The sequence below is a fragment of the Patiria miniata genome, unplaced genomic scaffold (assembly GCF_015706575.1).
Source record: "Patiria miniata isolate m_02_andy unplaced genomic scaffold, ASM1570657v1 HiC_scaffold_10, whole genome shotgun sequence".
Lineage (NCBI taxonomy): Eukaryota > Metazoa > Echinodermata > Asteroidea > Valvatida > Asterinidae > Patiria > Patiria miniata.
The window spans coordinates 10,004,723-10,023,256 of NW_024037048.1; the positions used below are offsets into that span (position 1 = coordinate 10,004,723).

At 39.1% G+C, this 18,534-nt stretch overlaps 1 protein-coding gene across 2 annotated transcripts in view; it reads right to left on the reverse strand.

Moving 5' to 3' along the window:
• Positions 1 to 14,807, reverse strand: part of LOC119737563 (E3 ubiquitin-protein ligase arih1-like) — a 28,890-nt gene extending 14,083 nt beyond the window's left edge. For both annotated transcript variants that reach the window (XM_038212025.1, XM_038212017.1), the window contains exons 1-3: positions 14,467 to 14,807; positions 1,948 to 2,103; positions 829 to 897 (exon numbers count right to left, since the gene is read on the reverse strand). In XM_038212025.1, coding sequence (XP_038067953.1) covers positions 829 to 897; positions 1,948 to 2,103; positions 14,467 to 14,685 — 444 coding nt within the window. In that variant the 5' untranslated portion in view covers positions 14,686 to 14,807. The remainder of the gene's footprint in view (positions 1 to 828; positions 898 to 1,947; positions 2,104 to 14,466) is intronic.
• Between the last annotated feature and the right edge of the window lie 3,727 nt (positions 14,808 to 18,534).

Sequence of the window (18,534 nt, forward strand, 5' to 3'; positions counted from 1 at the left end):
TTAAACTTTGAAAAAGTGACTTCTAAAAAATTCATACAGGATTTGCATCTACATGTAGAAGAAAGAAATTGCTGAAAATGGCAAGTTGGAAGAAGATTGTATATATATATATATATTTTTTTTTCCAATTGCACATTTTTTACTCCTTTTAAACTTTTTGACAAGTTTTTGAAAACCTACAATTTTGGGGGGATTTTTTTCGTTAACCTAACTCCCTAGCATCTTTTACTAGGAACTGGACTAAGTCCAACAAAATCCATCAATCACTGTGCTTCCAATACAAAACTGTACATGACATAATGGAATCCACCACTGACGCACTGGTTGACATTCATGGACTTGCTCAACATGGCTTTTATCACAATAGCAGTACAGGAAGCTAGGCAACATCAATCGGATACCCCTAGCACTGCTTCAGGCCATTAGGCCCAAGTCCATCATACTCCATCAATATTTAGTCACGCCAGGCCTTCTGGACCAAGTCCCCCAAAATCCACCAAATGGATTTTGATGGAGTTGGGGTGGTTAGGGTTAACTAACACTCCAACGACCTTAGCTACATGTAGGCCATTTGGGCCCAATTTCATAGAGCTGCTTAAGCACAAAATTTGCTTAAGCACGAAAAAACATTGCTTAGTAAAATCACGTAACCCGCCAAAACTCCATGCGATGTACATTACTTGTGACTGGTATTTAGCTGTTGTTTACTTAGCATAACAATCGAGTGGAGTTTTGGCCGGTAACCTGATTATATTAAGCAAGATTTTTTTTTGCTTAAGCAAATTTTGTGCTTAAGCAGCTCTATGAAATTGGGTCCCTTGCACTTACCGTGCTAATTATATTCCGACAGCAGATATCGCAGGGTTCAAGGACCGGACCTGAAGATCGCGTAGCTACCTGGAAAGGAACATCAAATGACAATAGAAGATGAGTAAAAAAAAACCACCAAATGTTGGGACTATTGTTTTTGCGAAGCTCTGCATGTAGCACTTTCAAAATCTAGGATATGAAAGCCCAATTAGCTTTCTTTAAGTACAAGAATCATTCAAATCACTCATGTATTTTTCAAGTTAGTTAATTTTAAACACAACTACCATTTGAAGTTCTGTTCACGGATCACAAAAAGGTGTGTGTCTTTCAGCAAAACGAAAACAATTCACACACATCCCTATGTGATTTGTTTTCGCTTTGCTGAAAGAACACTTACCTTTTTGTGATCTGTGGACAGAACTTTAAAACGGTGGTTATGTTTAAAATTCCCTAACTTGAAAAGTACGCGAGTGATTTTAATAATGGACCGATCCAGTAAGCACCGCCCCATGATATTCTGACCAATCACAGCCGTGATTTATGTCCGACATGCGTGCACAAAAGTCCGACATGCGTGCACGCGCGTATGATGCGCGCGGCAGAAAAATGCAGTGTGGCATTGGAGAGGAGCACGTGTTAATTTGCCACGTGCGCAGTGGGAGGGGCTTACTGGATCGGTCCATTCTTGTACTAAAAGAAAGCTTAAGAATTGGGCTTTCATATCCTACATTTTGAGCTATCCAATTTAACAAAGAAATGGACTGGAGCGGGTTTGAACCTGTGACCTCTGGATTGCCGTTCCGGTGCTCTTAGCAACTGAGCTATCCAACTGAACAAAGAAATTGACTGAAGCGGGGTCTGAACCTACGACCTCGGGATTGCCGTTCTGGTGCTCTACCGACTGAGCTATCCAATTGAACACAGAAATGGACTGAATCGGGGTTTGAACCTACGACCTCAGCATTGCCGTTCCGGAGCTCTACCAACTGAGCTATCCAATTGAACAAAGAAATAGACGAATCGGGGTTTGAACCTACGACCTCTAGATTGCCGTTTTGATGCTCTACCAACTGTGATATCCAGCCCTATGTTGGCGGTTCCCCAATTCTTGTTATTTTCCTGCGAGTGTACACTCACCCTAGACGAATGCCTGACCGGAGTTTTCTTGTAGGGACTAACAACGTGAGCCTCGCTGAAGAGTTTGTCTTGGTCCTCGCTGTAGAATCGCTCCATGAGTTTCTCTTTGTCCCATCGGAAGTGATTCAGGAGAATTCTTGTGATGGTGGCTGGAATCTGGGGTGGGGGAGACAAGATGACGAATATTTCAGAATAATGTATTCATAAAATTTCAGTTCAGGACAATATTTATCTTCATTCTTACAAAGGTCTGATAAGCGGTTTGGTTGGGGTACATGCTGCTACAGGGCAATTCCGTAAAATCCAAGGTACGTCCGACCACATGATGTTTATGTGATGTGATCAAGCTACATGAGTCGTTTGTCGACCCCGGTCAATTTATATATTTTTTTACAGATTTGAAAAGAGCACAATCTCAGCATTACTGCTGTGAAAACCGCATGCTGATACCATCTTTAGTTCAAAAATTATGGAAGTCGGAACACCAAGAGATGTCATGAAGTGATGTGATAAAGTGATCTTATTTTGGCCTGTATCTCCAAATAAAAACCCCCGACAAATGACTCATTTAGCTTGATCGCATCACATGTACGTACAAGGTCGTTAGGTGGTGGAACCTTATTTTGGTCTGTAATTCTTTTCTACTCATTAGATGTCACATTATTAGTGATGTATCACATTCACTTTTCCAACAGCAGCTCATTAAAGTGTCTGACATGTACATCCGAATTTACGGAATTGCCCTACATCAGACTCAAACCGGCCAGCCGATCCCGGCAAGCTTGGTGTCGAGTGGTAAGACGTCTGTGCTAGTACGCAGGAGGTCGGGGGTTCGAGTCCAATCCGAGTAAGCTTGTGAATTTTTTTTCCCCGCAAGTCCTCAGACAACAACGAGTACACAGTTTCAACATCAAAGCTCTGGAGTGTTTTTTGTAAATTATGCCCAGTGGTCATTGAATCCTGCAAACCTTACAAAATTATCGGGAGGATATTGCATGCAGTACCTCACTCGTCACCAGGGTGACCGTTTTAGCCGATTTTTGGCTAACTTTGACAGAATTTTGGTTAAAAAACTAGTTTGACAGAAAGTTTGACAGAATGGAATTATTTGGCAGATTTGTGGCAGAATTCTGCAAAAATGGTTATTTGACAGAAAAACAGTAAATTTGAAAAAAAAGTGTACATTTGTTTAACCTTAACATCCTAAGGGCTCTTTGGGGGTCAAGGACCAAATACCACAGAATACTACAATGTGTTGTGCACACTGGTATGGAAAGAAAGGCATACTACAGGTTACTACTCGGTAGTATTTTGTAGCTTTAGGAGAGCTTAGGGTTAAAAAAGCTTCAATCCTTTCAAACAAACCCTTGCATAATGGGACAGGTTGGCTGGTCTAGGTGCTGAGGTTCACTGGCAAATGGACTTCGTCGTGGCCGGATCCGCGTTTTGCCCGATATTTACCAATAATATCACAACATATTTATGTGACTAGATTGTTGATTATGTAATTTGAATCTTAATTAAGGCAATACTACCAGTCTGCATGTGATTTTAAGTGTTTATAGTGTATTTCGAATAATTCTGGGGAATTTGGCAGATGTTTGATAAATCTGACAGATTTTTGATGTGCATTTAGCAGAATTTGGCTCTGACCTTACGGTCACCCTTCTCGTCATATTTTGTTGGCATGACTCTGAGCTGAATGGGGAACATCTGATGAAACATACATTGTAACTCTTATTCTCTTTGAAAGAAACTAGTGCAGTGCCCGTCTAAAATGTGCATGTTTGGGAAACGCAAATTGCTTTGCCGCTGGTATAGGTTGCATACTTGCAGTTTTTGAGAACTGCTCGTGCAAACAACGCACACTTACGTCAAAGTTTGTGCCAAGTTTGAAGTTCGACCACCTACAATGGTCGCTTAGTCGACTGCAAAAATAACGTGCCCGTGTACACGTACGAAAACATGGTATGCAGTGCTATTCACCCATACTGGACAATGGTATCGCCCTACAATGCACGTGCGCGTGCCACTCTTTTTGCATTGTTTGCGTCATATTGAGCACGCGCGCTTTAGCTTAAACATGACATAAACAATTGAAAAGAACGGCAGTGCGTGGTGTTATGTTCTAAGCTGCCACGTTTGCCTCCGAAAATACTGGTTTTTTTGCAGCTTTTTCGAGAACCGCTCATCCAAACCACTTCAAACTTGGCACTGCACATTCTGTGGCCCCGAGCAATACACCCGCTGATTCTCAACTTCATATGGTGCCCGGTTCTGAAGATAATCGACGGACAGACAGACAGACAGAGATTCCTGGAATTATAGTAAGATTAGGATAAATAACAAGATTTTGAAATCTAAAAATTAATGTGGCCTGACGTTGCGAACTATATATTTCAGGTCCATCCAGTCAGTAAGCAGTTTGCAGCAGTCTTACTTTTTTTCGAGATTTTGAAATCTCCGTTTTAGGATAAATAACCAGATTTTGAAATCTCCGTTTTCTACCACCCCTAAATACATGTAGTACCCTTAACTCCTTGTGCATCACAGACCTGCATAATTGTGTCTGAATGGGTTTCATGTCCACATACGTTGTAAAACACACACAATTTGTAACTGCTGTGTGTATGTACACACCGATACATTGTACTTGGTAGTGGTACCCATGTGTACCATATTAGGTCATGTACATGCATGTACTTGACAATGCATGTATGTACAATGTAGCTGTGCAGTGTACGGTATGGCAATGCATGTACACATCAGATAGCAGGTGACTAGCCTGTGTTAAAAGTACAGCAGGGGAAGTGGATGGGAATTTTGACTGTCTGTGACTGTTTAAATACATGTAGCAGGAGGATTGATGATCAAGGCCAAATTTTTACACATGTATGACAGCTGAACAAAATAATATGCATGCGTGTGATGCACACTGCCCCATTAGCTGCACTCATGACCCTTCATGTATAACTCAAGCATGTCAAGCAAGAAAAACAGTGAAAATGTATGTACCTTATACCATGTCATACACAATGTATGTACAGTATACTTAAATACAAATGTACACACATGTACTTCAGAATACCCCGCCACTCACCTATCCCACCTCGTATCCGGATACGCGGATACTTTGGACTTAGACATTTTTCCCCTGCTCCCCATTCAACTCACGTTGCGGTCTCTGCCTTTGTTATTTCAACCATGGATATGAATGCTTCGTTCTAAAAATATCTAAATAAAGTCACCCCGTATCCCCTATATCCGCGTATCCACTTCCTGGCACCTACTTTGGACTTGGACATTTCCCCCCTGCTCCCCATTCAATTCACGTTGTCCTGCTATGCTAGCCGCATTTCTTATTACAGGAAAATAGCGCCCTCATTAGACCCTCCAGCGTTCAACTCCACCCCGTATAAAATAATCCGCGTATCCACTTCCCGACATGTACTTTTCCGACTGCGCAGCCATTTATTTTTAGGGGTAATTTTCGCGTGGCGGGGTATTCTGCAATTACTCTGTTAAACCTTTCGTTTTGCATATGGTCTACAATATGGAATTCTCCTTTCATAAATCATCATCCACATGACCCATATGACCCAAGCAAAGTGCATGTGCATGCACTGGTACACACCTCCATTCATGAAAATAAGTGCAGTACACACATTGTACCGGTACATGTGTCAAGCCTTTTTATACATGTAGCTCCATGATATAATTTATCATAGCTCTGTGTGTGACCATTGTGGGTTATTTTCTGAGACGATCCCTGCCTGTGGCTTATTTCTCATTTGTGAGACCATCCCTGGCTCCGTTTTTTCTTGCCAGGCGCAAATAACTGAGATTCTTCTTGTATGGTTCATAATCTGACACTGAATGCATCGCACACACACAAGCTGTTCATTAAAGGGGCTCTACATGTACACAATAACATGCTATTAATATTACGTAGGACACTGCGATACAATGTAACTGAACTCAATTCACAACATTTAGGGAAGATAATTTTCAAGAAATTTGTTCTAAGCTACATGTGTACAGGTATGTGTGCACTGCATACTACTGTAATGCACACGAAATTACCATTTTGATTATTTTTGTCTTTATATTTAACACTAATCCCTGAGTTTCTTTTACCCCCCAACTTTTTTTCGCGACCCGAGCTGTTCTGACTTATGTAGCCTCAAGCCTTGCGCATCTTTTGATACCAAAAACCTAAAATTCGAACCACGGGCTGCCGCGCAGTGAAAAACTGAATTTCCTCATATACGTAGTGTACACGGAGCGAATTATCATTCGCGCATATGATTATGAATAATTAATTAGCTATTTCCAAAACCCTTTGACCTATAGTCATGAAATTTCTTAGGTATTGTAATGAATAGTTGTTCTATATGCATGTACCGAGTTTCATAATTTTTCATTACTCGCTGGCCGAGATCTTAGGGGGAAAGGGGCGGAATCCAATCCAATGTTACATGATGTAACATTGACACGGTGTCAATGTTACATCCGAATTAATACATTTTTGCTCATATTTTTGTCAAAGTACCGGTACTTTCAAATGATTTCAAACTTTCTCAAGTATTGAAACGCCTTAAGACACATATTATGTTGAGCAATTGTTTAGAATGCATTGATACTTTTAATAATTTAACCAAATATATGGATGTAACATGCACTGCTTCCCAACCCGGTGGAATGACCCATTTACCTTTAATTCTCCAACAACCTCTGGATGGCAAAGTTTACTTTGCATTGCTCATTCATGACCTAATCTTATATGACATTATCACAAAGACTTTGGACACATCTACCCATAGGAAAGGTCATGTGTGTGTGTGATTATGAATACACTATAAGGCCAAAAAAAAAAAAATTCGGGCTCTGGTCAGACCAAAGTTCCGGAATTGACGCGGCCACGCAGCTTTTTTTTTCTTCAAGCTTGGATTGTACAAACAAGGTGGGGTACTATTTTGCTTTTTTGGTGTCCTCATGTACATTGGTGTCCTCCATAATTTGCCTTGGTGCTTTCGATCATTTGCCTTGGTGCAATTTCCCATTCCTTGGTGCTCTTTGATAAAAAAAAAATGAGGAGGTGCGGAAATAGAGGGCGCTGTTGGAGCTACCACAGAACATTTTGGAAAAAAAAAGATCGACGCGCATGATTAAAATCGACGCGCGCGCTGACCAGAGACCGACTTATTTTTTTTTGTGGCCTAATCATGGAGAAAATAACTATAACACGTGTACACAGGAACCGGTACATGTATGCATTGTACACGTATAATCTTTGTACGTGGAAGTACAAACTTTCTACACGTATCGGTACATCCCTGTACCATGTGTGGAAATGAACCTTTGCAAACAAAATGGGCGTCCTCCAAAAACTTTGTTTTTCAAAGGAAAACCACAGGGTTTGGAAAGGCGGGAATCGCTGGAAATAGATTTGTTGCTCACTTCATAATATTAAAGGGAATATACATCATTTGCTTTTACTGTAAGTTTCAGAAATGGATGGAATTGGGGGGTTGGAAATATATAGCAAATATACATGTAGTTACACTGACTTTTTTGAGGTTTTGGGTTCGAAAATGCTATAAAAACCAAGAAAAACATTCATTTTCCTGTAGTCTGGTTCCCTGACTCCATATAAGAAGAAACAGAGCAGTTTACATACATTGGGGAATTGTAAGGTCAGGGAACCAGTCTAGCTCGCTTGTACCCATTCATAGGTTTGTAATCGATTGCAAACAAGTGCGATGGTCAATTGGGGCCAGTATTTGACAAAAAAAAGCCAGTTTTTTTCCAACGCTGATCGGCCGATCAGCGTTGGAAATTGATACAAAAATACCACTTTTCTTGAAAATGACAGTATACCAGGTGCCATGATTTTACAGGATGCTTAACACTGTCATTCACTAACAGTCCAGCAAGGTATTTCAAAATGATTTGGTAGTTTTATTTTTTGATGTTTGCAAATGTCGTATTTTCCCTTTAAAGTGCTACCCAATTAAATGCAGCAGTTAAATAACACTGAGCTGGTTATTGTTGAACTTAAAGCCAGGATATGCTGGTGCTAATTTAGCACCAGCACTGCTAATTATAGATTATGAGACATAGGCCCTAAAAAAAAATAGATGTTGTGGTTGATACGATCCCAACTTCAGCAAACAGTTCACTTCTGCACTACCCCAGGTCGAAATAAAATAGAGAAAAATAAAATATATTTATTTCCTATTGAAAACACATTTTTTAAATCTATTTTTTTTCATTGTATTTCGCCACCCCCAAAAATAGGAAAAAATAAAAAGTGAAAAAATATCTTCATAAAAAATAGTTTGCTATTTTAAAAAAATAGCATGTTATTTTTAAAAAAATACAAAATGGTGTCTGTCCAAACAATGGTTTTAACTTAATACGTAGACACTACATGTACATGTTAATTAACCCTAACCCACCTCACTCCTCCAAAATCCTCCTGGCGGTTTTGGAGGATTCTAGAGGATTGAGGATGAATGGTGATTGAATCAAATGAGGATTCTGGAGGATTGAGGATGAATGGTGATTGAAGCACATGAGGATTTTGGAGGATTGAGGATGAATGGTGATTGAAGCACAAGAGGATTTTGGAGGATTGAGGATAAATGCATTTTGAGGCAGGACTGTCTGATGATTTTGAAGGATTTGGCACTGGTTATCCTTCATTTAAACACGAGTGCAAAGTTTTGGGATGAGGAGGATTTTGGAGGATTGAGGATGAATGCATTTTGAGGCATGACTGTCTGACAATTTTGAAAAATTTAGGCGGAGTTGCAAAATTTTGGAAAATTTTGGAGGATTTTGGAGGATTGAGGATGGTTGTAAGCAACAAGGGCCTAGGGGGTTAGGGGGTTAGGGTTTTAATAGTTCACATGTCTGTGTGGACAAAAAGCATCTTTAGCAATCCTGTTCATCTTTTGTTTTGGTACAACAAATACATGTAGCACAAAAAAGTGCCTAAATATGTTGAAGCTTGACAGCATAATCTCATCCTCCTGAGGCCTAGGGCAGACAAGGGCACACTGTCCAAAACATTGAGTTCTACACAGAAAATGAAAATGAAGGTGGATCTTGGATTTGCTCAATTAAGGCCAATCACAATCATTTTCAGACTTCACCCTATAGAACCTTCCTCAATCCACCAAGATTTTGGAGGATTTTGAAGGATTGAGGCTGAATGGCAAAAAAAATGTCAGTGTATTCATAGGCTGTACCTGGCATTGTTTATGTGCAGTCATGCATAATTGAGCCCTGCATTTTGCTCAATATCAACCGCACTGACTCAACCCATTAAAGCTATAGTCCATCATTTGCAGCCATCCAAAAAAGTAACTGGCGTATTTGAAAAACATACTTGGTTGAAAGATAGTAAGTGGACTAAACTCCCTGTGAAATTAATCTTTCTGGCAAGCTATCATTTTGAAGTAATCAACGAAAGAAGGCCTTTCCAACGGTGTGTCTTAAGACGCACCGTAGGAAAATTTAAATTAGTAGTTCGTTTTGTTATTCGGCGCAGCGCGCGCAAGCATTGGAACGACGCACAGGCGCGCGCGGTTGCTATAATTCGTCGGATCAGTGCGCGACATCGCATATAGCTGCAATTCAAAACAATTCAAAGCATGATTCAGCAACTTTTGATTTGAAATTGAGATCCTAGAATGCTGTTTTTCTCAGAATATACAGCTGAAGCTGAGCTGAAACTTCATCAGGTTAGTTGTTCAGAATCCTTCATTAGATTTTGAGCACTTTTGTTGCTTCAAATGAACAAAATGCACAAATTACAAATGATGGACTACATCTTTAACAGTGATTGTCGGATGATTTTAGAGGATTGAGGCTGAATGCTATTTTTAAAATGGTGGCAATGGAGGATTTTACAATATTTAGGATGGTTCCTAGCCAAATGGTTTAGTACCGGTGTAGCATGAATTTAGGTTTTATGAAATACGGACTCATTGGTGGTATTGCGCATGCCCATGCATAGATAATTAGGAGAGGGACCGGTTACATGAGAGGGTTTAACCAATAAAAGGGAAAAAGAGTTCGATTTTCATACGAGTCCGATTTTCATATGACACCGGTATGTTCGTTGCTTTCAGTATACCATGTATACTGGTACAACGTACATTGTACATGTACATTGAACATACTACGCCCTACAGTTGTAGGCCGATACCATATTGTCCAGTAGGGGTAAATATCAGTGCCGGGAGTGATGACATTTTGTGCGTTTAACTTGCGAGTGTACGTTCACACCATTGAATAATTAAATGTGCGTTATTTGCACGAGCTGCAGTTCTCAATTGCCCCTTCCGAACACGCACATTTTTGACTGGCCCTGCACTAGTGCTTCTAATTGCACAAAATCGCCAAGCCTCTTTTATGAGATAGAAACAAAGAATTAGCTGGTATGCAGAAACCAAAAGTGTTCTACATGAACCAGTCCTTGATAATTAATACATGTAAATGAATTTGAGTTTAGAATACCGTACATGTACACATATTTATGCGGATGTTTTTTGGCTGTGTACGAACATTACGTACACAACACACAGTATACACTGTACATACAGTATGTAGCTGTGCAGCGCGATTATCGATCAACGGTTGTTAGTTAGTAACAAACGTTCCAGTGACAGCCTTGCATGGATATAAATCACGTTGTCGCTCAGGCCCTGACAATGGGTATACTTGTATGCATCAACTCGTGCCTGTGGCCCTGGCCCTCTTTTGTGTAACTTTAACCTCCTACTGTTTAAACAGTCACCGGCAGTCAAAAATTCCATCTACTTCCCCTGCCATGCTTTTTACACAGGCTAGTCACCAACAATCAGGGGCTAATTTCAAGGCGCTGCTAAGCACAAACATTTGCTTAGCACAAAAAAAATCTGGCTTATAAAAAGCAGGTTACCAGCAAAAAATCCATGTGTTGTATATTGCTCGTGATTAGTATTCAGCTGTTGTTTGCTTAGCATGAAAATCGCATGGAGTTTTGGCTGATAACCTGCTTTTATAAGCAAGACTTTTTTTGTGCTAAGCAATTTTTTGTGCTTAGCAGCCCCGTGAAATTGGGCCCTGATCATACCGGTATTTTTCACAAGCACTCTGACTAGTTAAATTCAGTCAACAGACAAAAGCAGCAAACTGGTTTAGCACAGCTGTGTTATCAATCATCTGCAGCCAGGCCTGCTTTATGTAGGCTGGGAGCTCGTAACTGTTAAAAACAGTCACTTGATTGATTTTGACTGAAAGGACAGCTTGGCACAGAATGTAGTTTTGCAATTTACCGGTAAGAGGGTTACAAATTTAACCCTAACCCCTTAGGTATTTTTACTAAAAAAGTATCATGAATCCGCCAAAATCCATCAATTTTGCCATGCAAAAAAACCTTGATGGCCAGTGAGTCCATCAAAATCCACCAATTAGACGGGAGTAAATCTGTTGAGATCCTGAATCCATCAAAGTCCCTCAACTGCTCAATATGGAGGTATCCTGAATCCATCAAAATCCTGCAGTATCGCTAGGCTTACTGTCCTGTATCCATCAAAATCCCCCAACTTTTTCAATATGGAGGTATCCTGAATCCACCGAAATCCTCCAAAACAGGGGTGTGGATTTTGATGGATTTAGGTACGTTAGGGTTAATGCAGTCCTGAAAAATGGGGTCACTAGGGTCAAAATCCTGATGTTTATACTGAAAACACTACTCCATCCAGAAATCACACGGCACAATCACTTCTGAGCTTCTGCAGATTCTGAGATTGTTTCGAGCTTGTTCATTTGTACACTAAGGGTATTGCGTCACGGTCACAATTACAATAATTTCTGACAACTTTTTTGAGAAGTAACTTTTGGCAAAGTGTCTATACACATAACTGAGGGAATAAATGTGTGGTTGGGAGGTTTTAAACACTGTGTTTAAGACCGGTTGGAGTCTGGATGTGGCAGGTTTTAAACACTGTGTTTAAGACTGGTTGGAGTCTGGATGTGGCAGGTTTTAAACACTGTGTTTAAGACCGGTTGGAGTCTGGATGTGGCAGGTTTTAAACACTGTATTTAAGACCGGTTGGAGTCTGGATGTGGCAGGTTTTAAACACTGTGTTTAAGACTGGTTGGAGTCTGGATGTTGATATTCGGCTCGGATAATTATCAGCATCCAGACTCCAACCGGTCTTAAAAAAAAGTGTTTAATACTGGCCAAGTTCACATATTCTGACCAAGTTCACATTATATTCACACATTCTCTCCTGAAGACGGTCAGAGCATACTGACTGGAACGTCGAGTTTATACCTCTGGTTCTTTTCAGAACCATTCTCTTAGTTGAGAAATTATTTTCACATGGTGTTTTCGCAAACCTTTCATTATTTAGTATCTCCACCATGCAAAGCCTCAAATCTTACCTAAGTTCACATATTCCCATTCACAATACCTTTTCGGTCAAATAATCTAACTTTTCGGTCCAAAAGTCAAAACGAGTCAAAAATTATAAAATTCCAACAATTTTGTTCAACAATTTTACGTCATGTTTTTCGGGACACCAAAGCTATATTATGGCATGTCTAGTCTCGCGAGTGTCGTAAACAACTCCTTATGTGGAGATTGGCGTGCGCGTCGTGCATACGGCGCGATGTGACGCACAACGCAGCAGTGCCGGTGTATTGTGAATTTAGGACTATGAAATTCTGACTCACTGGTAGTACTACGCATGCCTACGTGAGGATTGTGAACATTCTACCAATAAAACATTAAAAGGCACCGGATTTCATAGGAGTTTCAAGTGACACTGGAAAAGTATTTAAGACCAGCCAGCTGGTCTTTATCAGCCATTTAAGACTGGCCACGTGACGGACTCTCAACCAATAGGAATGGGTTAACTGTCTTAGGAATTTATTAATTGTGCTTGACACTCTTTCATGACATTTTATCTCCATCATGTCAACTAGTATTTTACAATTAAGTTATTCAGAAGCAAACCCAAATTATTCCTGCATTGCAAAAACAGAGGTAACTCCTAAACTTTAATAATAATTTGTAAAAACTAAAAAGAGGTATACATACTGTGTAGCATGTTTAAAAAAAAGGACAACTCACTGCATGCAGATGTTATTTTTACTTAAGGCCAAAAAAAAAAAAAAATACTCGGTCTCTGGTCAGACCAAAGTTCCGGAATTGATGCGGCGACACGGCTTTTTTTTTTTTTCAAGCTTGGATTGTACAGACAAGGTAGGGTACTATTTTGCTTTTTTGGTGTCTCATGTACATTGGTGTCCTCCATAATTTGCCTTGGTGCCCTCGATCATTTGCCTTGGTGCAATTTCCCATTCCTTGGTGCTCTTTGGTAAAAAAATTGAGGCGGTGCGGCAATAGAGGGCGCTGTTGGAGCTACTGCGGAACATTTTGGAAACAAAAAAAGATTGACGCGCATGATTAAAATCGACGCGCGCTGACCAGAGACCGACTTTTTTTTTTTTGGACTAATCTTGAATACATATTGTGTAAAAATATGATGCAAGCTGTATGCAAGAAATATTTCTAGGCTTTGTAATTGACAGGACTTGTTAACCATGTATTTTGATATAAATTGAGCTTTATTCCACAGGTAACCGCAATTGAAAACGTGAGGGCGCAGTCCAATAACCCTTTCCTGAATAGGAAGTTGTGATTTAATTTTGCATTTTTGTTGCACATTCATATTGTTCTATTTAAATTCAAATATCCAAATTTTTGAAATCATGATTGCCGTCTGCCATATATTTATTGAAATAAGCCTGATATTATGAGTAAAGAAAAATATTTTGAGAAAATGTGAGTTTTTAACATTTCAATCATGTTTCTGCACTCCTTTTGTATGTAAAATAATCACACTTTACTCTGCATTAAGGCAGCGTACACATTTTCAGACTCGGAGTATAAAAAAATCCCTGGTTGAACGTTCAATCCACTTTTCTTTGGTTTGCCAATTCCAACAGAATCCAAACGTGTATTAAAATTGTTCTTTTACTTTTTCTACAAAACCATGTAGGCCTATCAAGGAAAGAATGTTGCAACCTGACACCACTTCAGTGGTTGTGTAAAAAGTCTATGACTGTAGAGCAAAGAAAACTTAAGTCATGTAAGTAGGTCATATTTACGGCAAAATATTATTTAGGCAAAATCGGAAATGTTTCTCAATCCCAGATTCATGTCTTATCATCGTTTATGCAATGACTGACTTTCATTGAGATGATATATGAAGAAAGAAGCAGCGTCAGGTTGCAATATTCTTTCCCACATCAAAAAAAAATATATTCCAAAAAATTTAGCCTCCCTGACATGCCTGATGTGACCGAGTCTGACTGTCTGAGCTCAGTGATGCATATAATTATTCATGTTATTTGTACACCTTATTTAACAACTTTTCCGAACATTTTTTTAGCCTTTCTGACAACACATGCTTACTCCCTGTTTCGAATTTCAGTTCACCAATCTATACTTACTTGAACAACAACATTAACTTCACGAATTGTATCGACCATGAGTTGTACATTGTCATCTGGCGTTAGCACTTCGTAATGAAAGTCGTCTTCTTCAATTTGATCCCGTTGCGAAGAACCTTCATCGTCGTCCATTTCAAAGTGCCCTTCAAAGTCACTGGATTCCATTTCATCCTCTTCGACGTCTTCCTCACCCAATATATATTCATCCTCCTCATCCATGGCGACTTTCCGGTAAACAAACCTTAGAAGAAATCACAAAATTCCAACGTACAAAAGTTTTCCCCAAATCGAAATCCTCGTCTTGTCTGTGCATGTAAAAATAGTGCAATGTTATGATCATTACGTCACTGCCCTCGAACAAAACTAACAAAATATGGTGAATATGAACTTTTTTTCTGTACATTTTGTGAAACGTATTCAACAACAAAAAAATCTATCTTCAATTAAATATACTGTTTGTATTTAATAACGAATGCTTTGATAAAGAAAATGTGTTATTAATAAAATTTCAAAATTGTGTTTATAAAGAGTTTCTCGACAGCAGACGACTGATTCATGTCTGAATCAGTCACAATGCAATTAATATCAATTAATTCGCACAATTCCATGCTCTTTTTATCCATTATCAACACTCGTCCGAAATACAATTTCATTGTAATTTTAATTTAATTTTCTAAGTAACTTTAAAGTAATGAGAAACCTATAAATCTTAGATACAGATTATTTTTGCTTCAGTCCTCCTGATTTCACTGGTACCAGCTTCATTCGAAATAAGAAATCTATAATATACTACCGGTACCAGGGAACCAGTTTTTATTATTTGCATACAATGTCAAAGGTTATGAAGCTCAAGGTAGCCGCGAATTTGGCCGGATTATTGGCCGCGGATTCAGCTGCGCATTCATTAAAAAACAAAAAACAATCTATAGTACATGCGGCAAAAGGTGATTTAGTTTCAAGAAAAATACTCTATTCATCGAATTTTTGCATAATAAACGACAAATAGCAATACTTTTTTCACATGTAAAAAAACTGACATAAGCAGCCGTTACATCCAATTTTCGATGTAAAAAGTACTATTAAATTAGCTGCATATATGGGAATCATGACATTTCGTGTTATTTTTCAACACTTTTGGAGACGTTTGAAAGTAAGTGCATCATTTGAAACGAAGTGTACCACACATAATATCAAAGCTCACAATTTTACTGCCCGATTAGAATGTGTTCTTTTCAACTGTGCATATTTATCACTGCCCCTTTAAGACAAAGGCTCACATGTTGTCAAAAACTCACAATTTTATTCCACAATCTGCGATATCATGTTACTGTTCACACTTAATTTCATTGGCTTCAGCCGAACACTAATTAGTGTCGCATGAGCCCGTTAATGTGCCCCTATTTTTTCTGCGACCCAATTTTACGAAGCCGAATAGAACCAATTCGAATAGTGCAGGGCAAATGCGGTCACTTTAACGGGCTAATTCGGCACTACTTAGTGTTCGGCTGACGCTTAAACCAAAATGAAGTGCGCCCAGTGAAATTATTTCGCAGATTATGAAATACAGCTGCGTGTTTTTGACATGTGCGGGTACACTTTGTTTGTTTTAAACAAGCAGTAATACAGTGTGAGTAAAAAAAAGAAAAAAAGAAGCGAAACCCAAATGTTGGGACTATTATTTTAGTGGAGTTCTGCATGACAAACAAGATTTGCCTCACTTTTGCACAGAAACGTACGATAGTCAAGCTGGACACGCTCTCAAAAATTAAGTGACGCATTGATTTGATTTTTTTGCCAGTGGATTGGTCAAGACAAACAAACAAGAAAAGCTATCTCTAAAATTAAGTGACGCATTGAATTGAATTCTGGCCAGATGATTGTTCATGAAAAAGTAGACGTTTAAAACACTAGATTGTTACGATCATATTATAATTACAGCTCCACGGTTTCTCACGCCATTCAAACTACTCATGCTACACATCGTAAAAACTAATTGCACGAAATTTCAATTTAATCCATTTTGTATTTCTTGAGTAGTTCATCGGAACGAGGTTGTTCTTTTTCTTCAATTGTGCAGCATCCGTATTGATGCGTTGCCGAGACCACTATTTATGTGGCGCGCCCTCTATTATAGTGGTCTCGATCTCCACCACCAAACTCGATTTGGGGCCCACAACTCAAGAAATACACATTACATTAAAATGAATTTGTGTACACTCATTTGTCATGATGTTTGGCATCAAAAGATTTCATTTCAGAAAAAAACGTCAAATAATCAAGCTATTATGAAAGTAACAATACAGGATTTTATTTGCAACAAATACAATCCTTATGGAAATCAACATGGATTTTTAACGTTTAAAACACTAGATTGTTACGATCATATTATATTTATAGCTCCACGGTTTCTCACGCCATTCAAACTACTCATGCTACACATCGTGAAAACTAATTGCACGAAATTTCAATTTAATCCATTTTGTATTTCTTGAGTAGTTCATCGGAGACGAGGTTGTTCTTTTTCTTCAATTGTGCAGCATCCGTATTGATGCGTTGCCGAGACCACTATTTATGTGGCGCGCCCTCTATTATAGTGGTCTCGATCTCCACCACCAAACTCGATTTGGGGCCCACAACTCAAGAAATACACATTACATTAAAATGAATTTTTGTACACTCATTTGTCATGTTGTTTGGCATCAAAAGATTTCATTTCAGAAAATGAAGTCCATTAATCAAGCTATTATGACCGTAACAATACAGGATTTTATTTGCAACAAATACAATCCTAATGGAAGTCAACATGGATTTGTAACGTTTAAAACACTAGATTGTTACGATCCTATTATATTTATAGCTCCACGGTTTCTCACGCCATTCAAACTACTCATGCTACACATCGTGAAAACTAATTGCACGAAATTTCAATTTAATCCATTTTGTATTTCTTGAGTAGTTCATCGAAAACGAGGTTGTTCTTTTTCTTCACTTGTGCAGCATCCGTGTTGATGCGTTGTTGAGACCACTATTTACGTGGCGCGCCCTCTATTATAGTGGTCTCGATCTCCACCACCAAACCCGATTTCGGGCCAACAACTCAAGAAATACACGTTACATTAAAATGAATTTTTGTACACTCATTTGTCATGATGTTTGGCATCAAAAGATTTCATTTCAGAAAAAAAGTCAATTAATCAAGCTATTATGACCGTAACGATACAGTACATATAGTACCTGAAGGGGGACAGAATTAACGGGCCGGGGAGGACACTTTTACCTAGGTAATTCTGTCCCCCCGGACACCTTTAACGGGGGACAGAATCACTAGTTTTATTTAGCGCGCCTTTCTCGAAAGTAACTTTCAGTTGTTGTTTGACGGTTTCTCACGAAATTGAATCTCCTTATGTAACACATCAAAACCGATCACTGTCCAAACTTACAATATAATACAGCCCATGGGCGTTGACTTTCTTATTTCATTGTTTGCATTTATCGCGTTTAGAATATATTTGCAAGTTCGGTCATATCATTTGTTATTGTTTGACGGTTTCCCATAATATTAAATTTACTAATCACGGTTGTCTATGGAAATTTAGTTGATCGGGTGTACCGTATTCTGTACATTTTATCAACATCGATTTCTTCCAAAATAGGGCGCGCTACATAATACTGGTCACCACCGTAGAGACTTCTGTCAACGTAGATCACGATCTGCCCAAACGAAGTTCGGCGTTAACCCTAAAGGGGCGGGGGGGGGGCGGAATCCGCCCCCCCCCCAACATTTTCCGCGATAGCCTCTAAAAAAAAAAATTTCGCGACCCGAGCTGTTATGACTTTTTAGCCTCGAGCTTTGCGCATCTTTTGATACCAAAAACATAAAAATCGGACCACGGGTTGCCACGTAGCGAAAAATTTTCCGCCGCTACGCGCCGTAAAAACTGAATTTTCGCATATACGTCGTGTACACCGAGCAGAATTGCCATTCATACATATGAATAATTAATTAGCCATAATTCCAAAACCCTTTGACCTATAATCATGAAATTTCTTGGGCATGTTTAGGAAGAG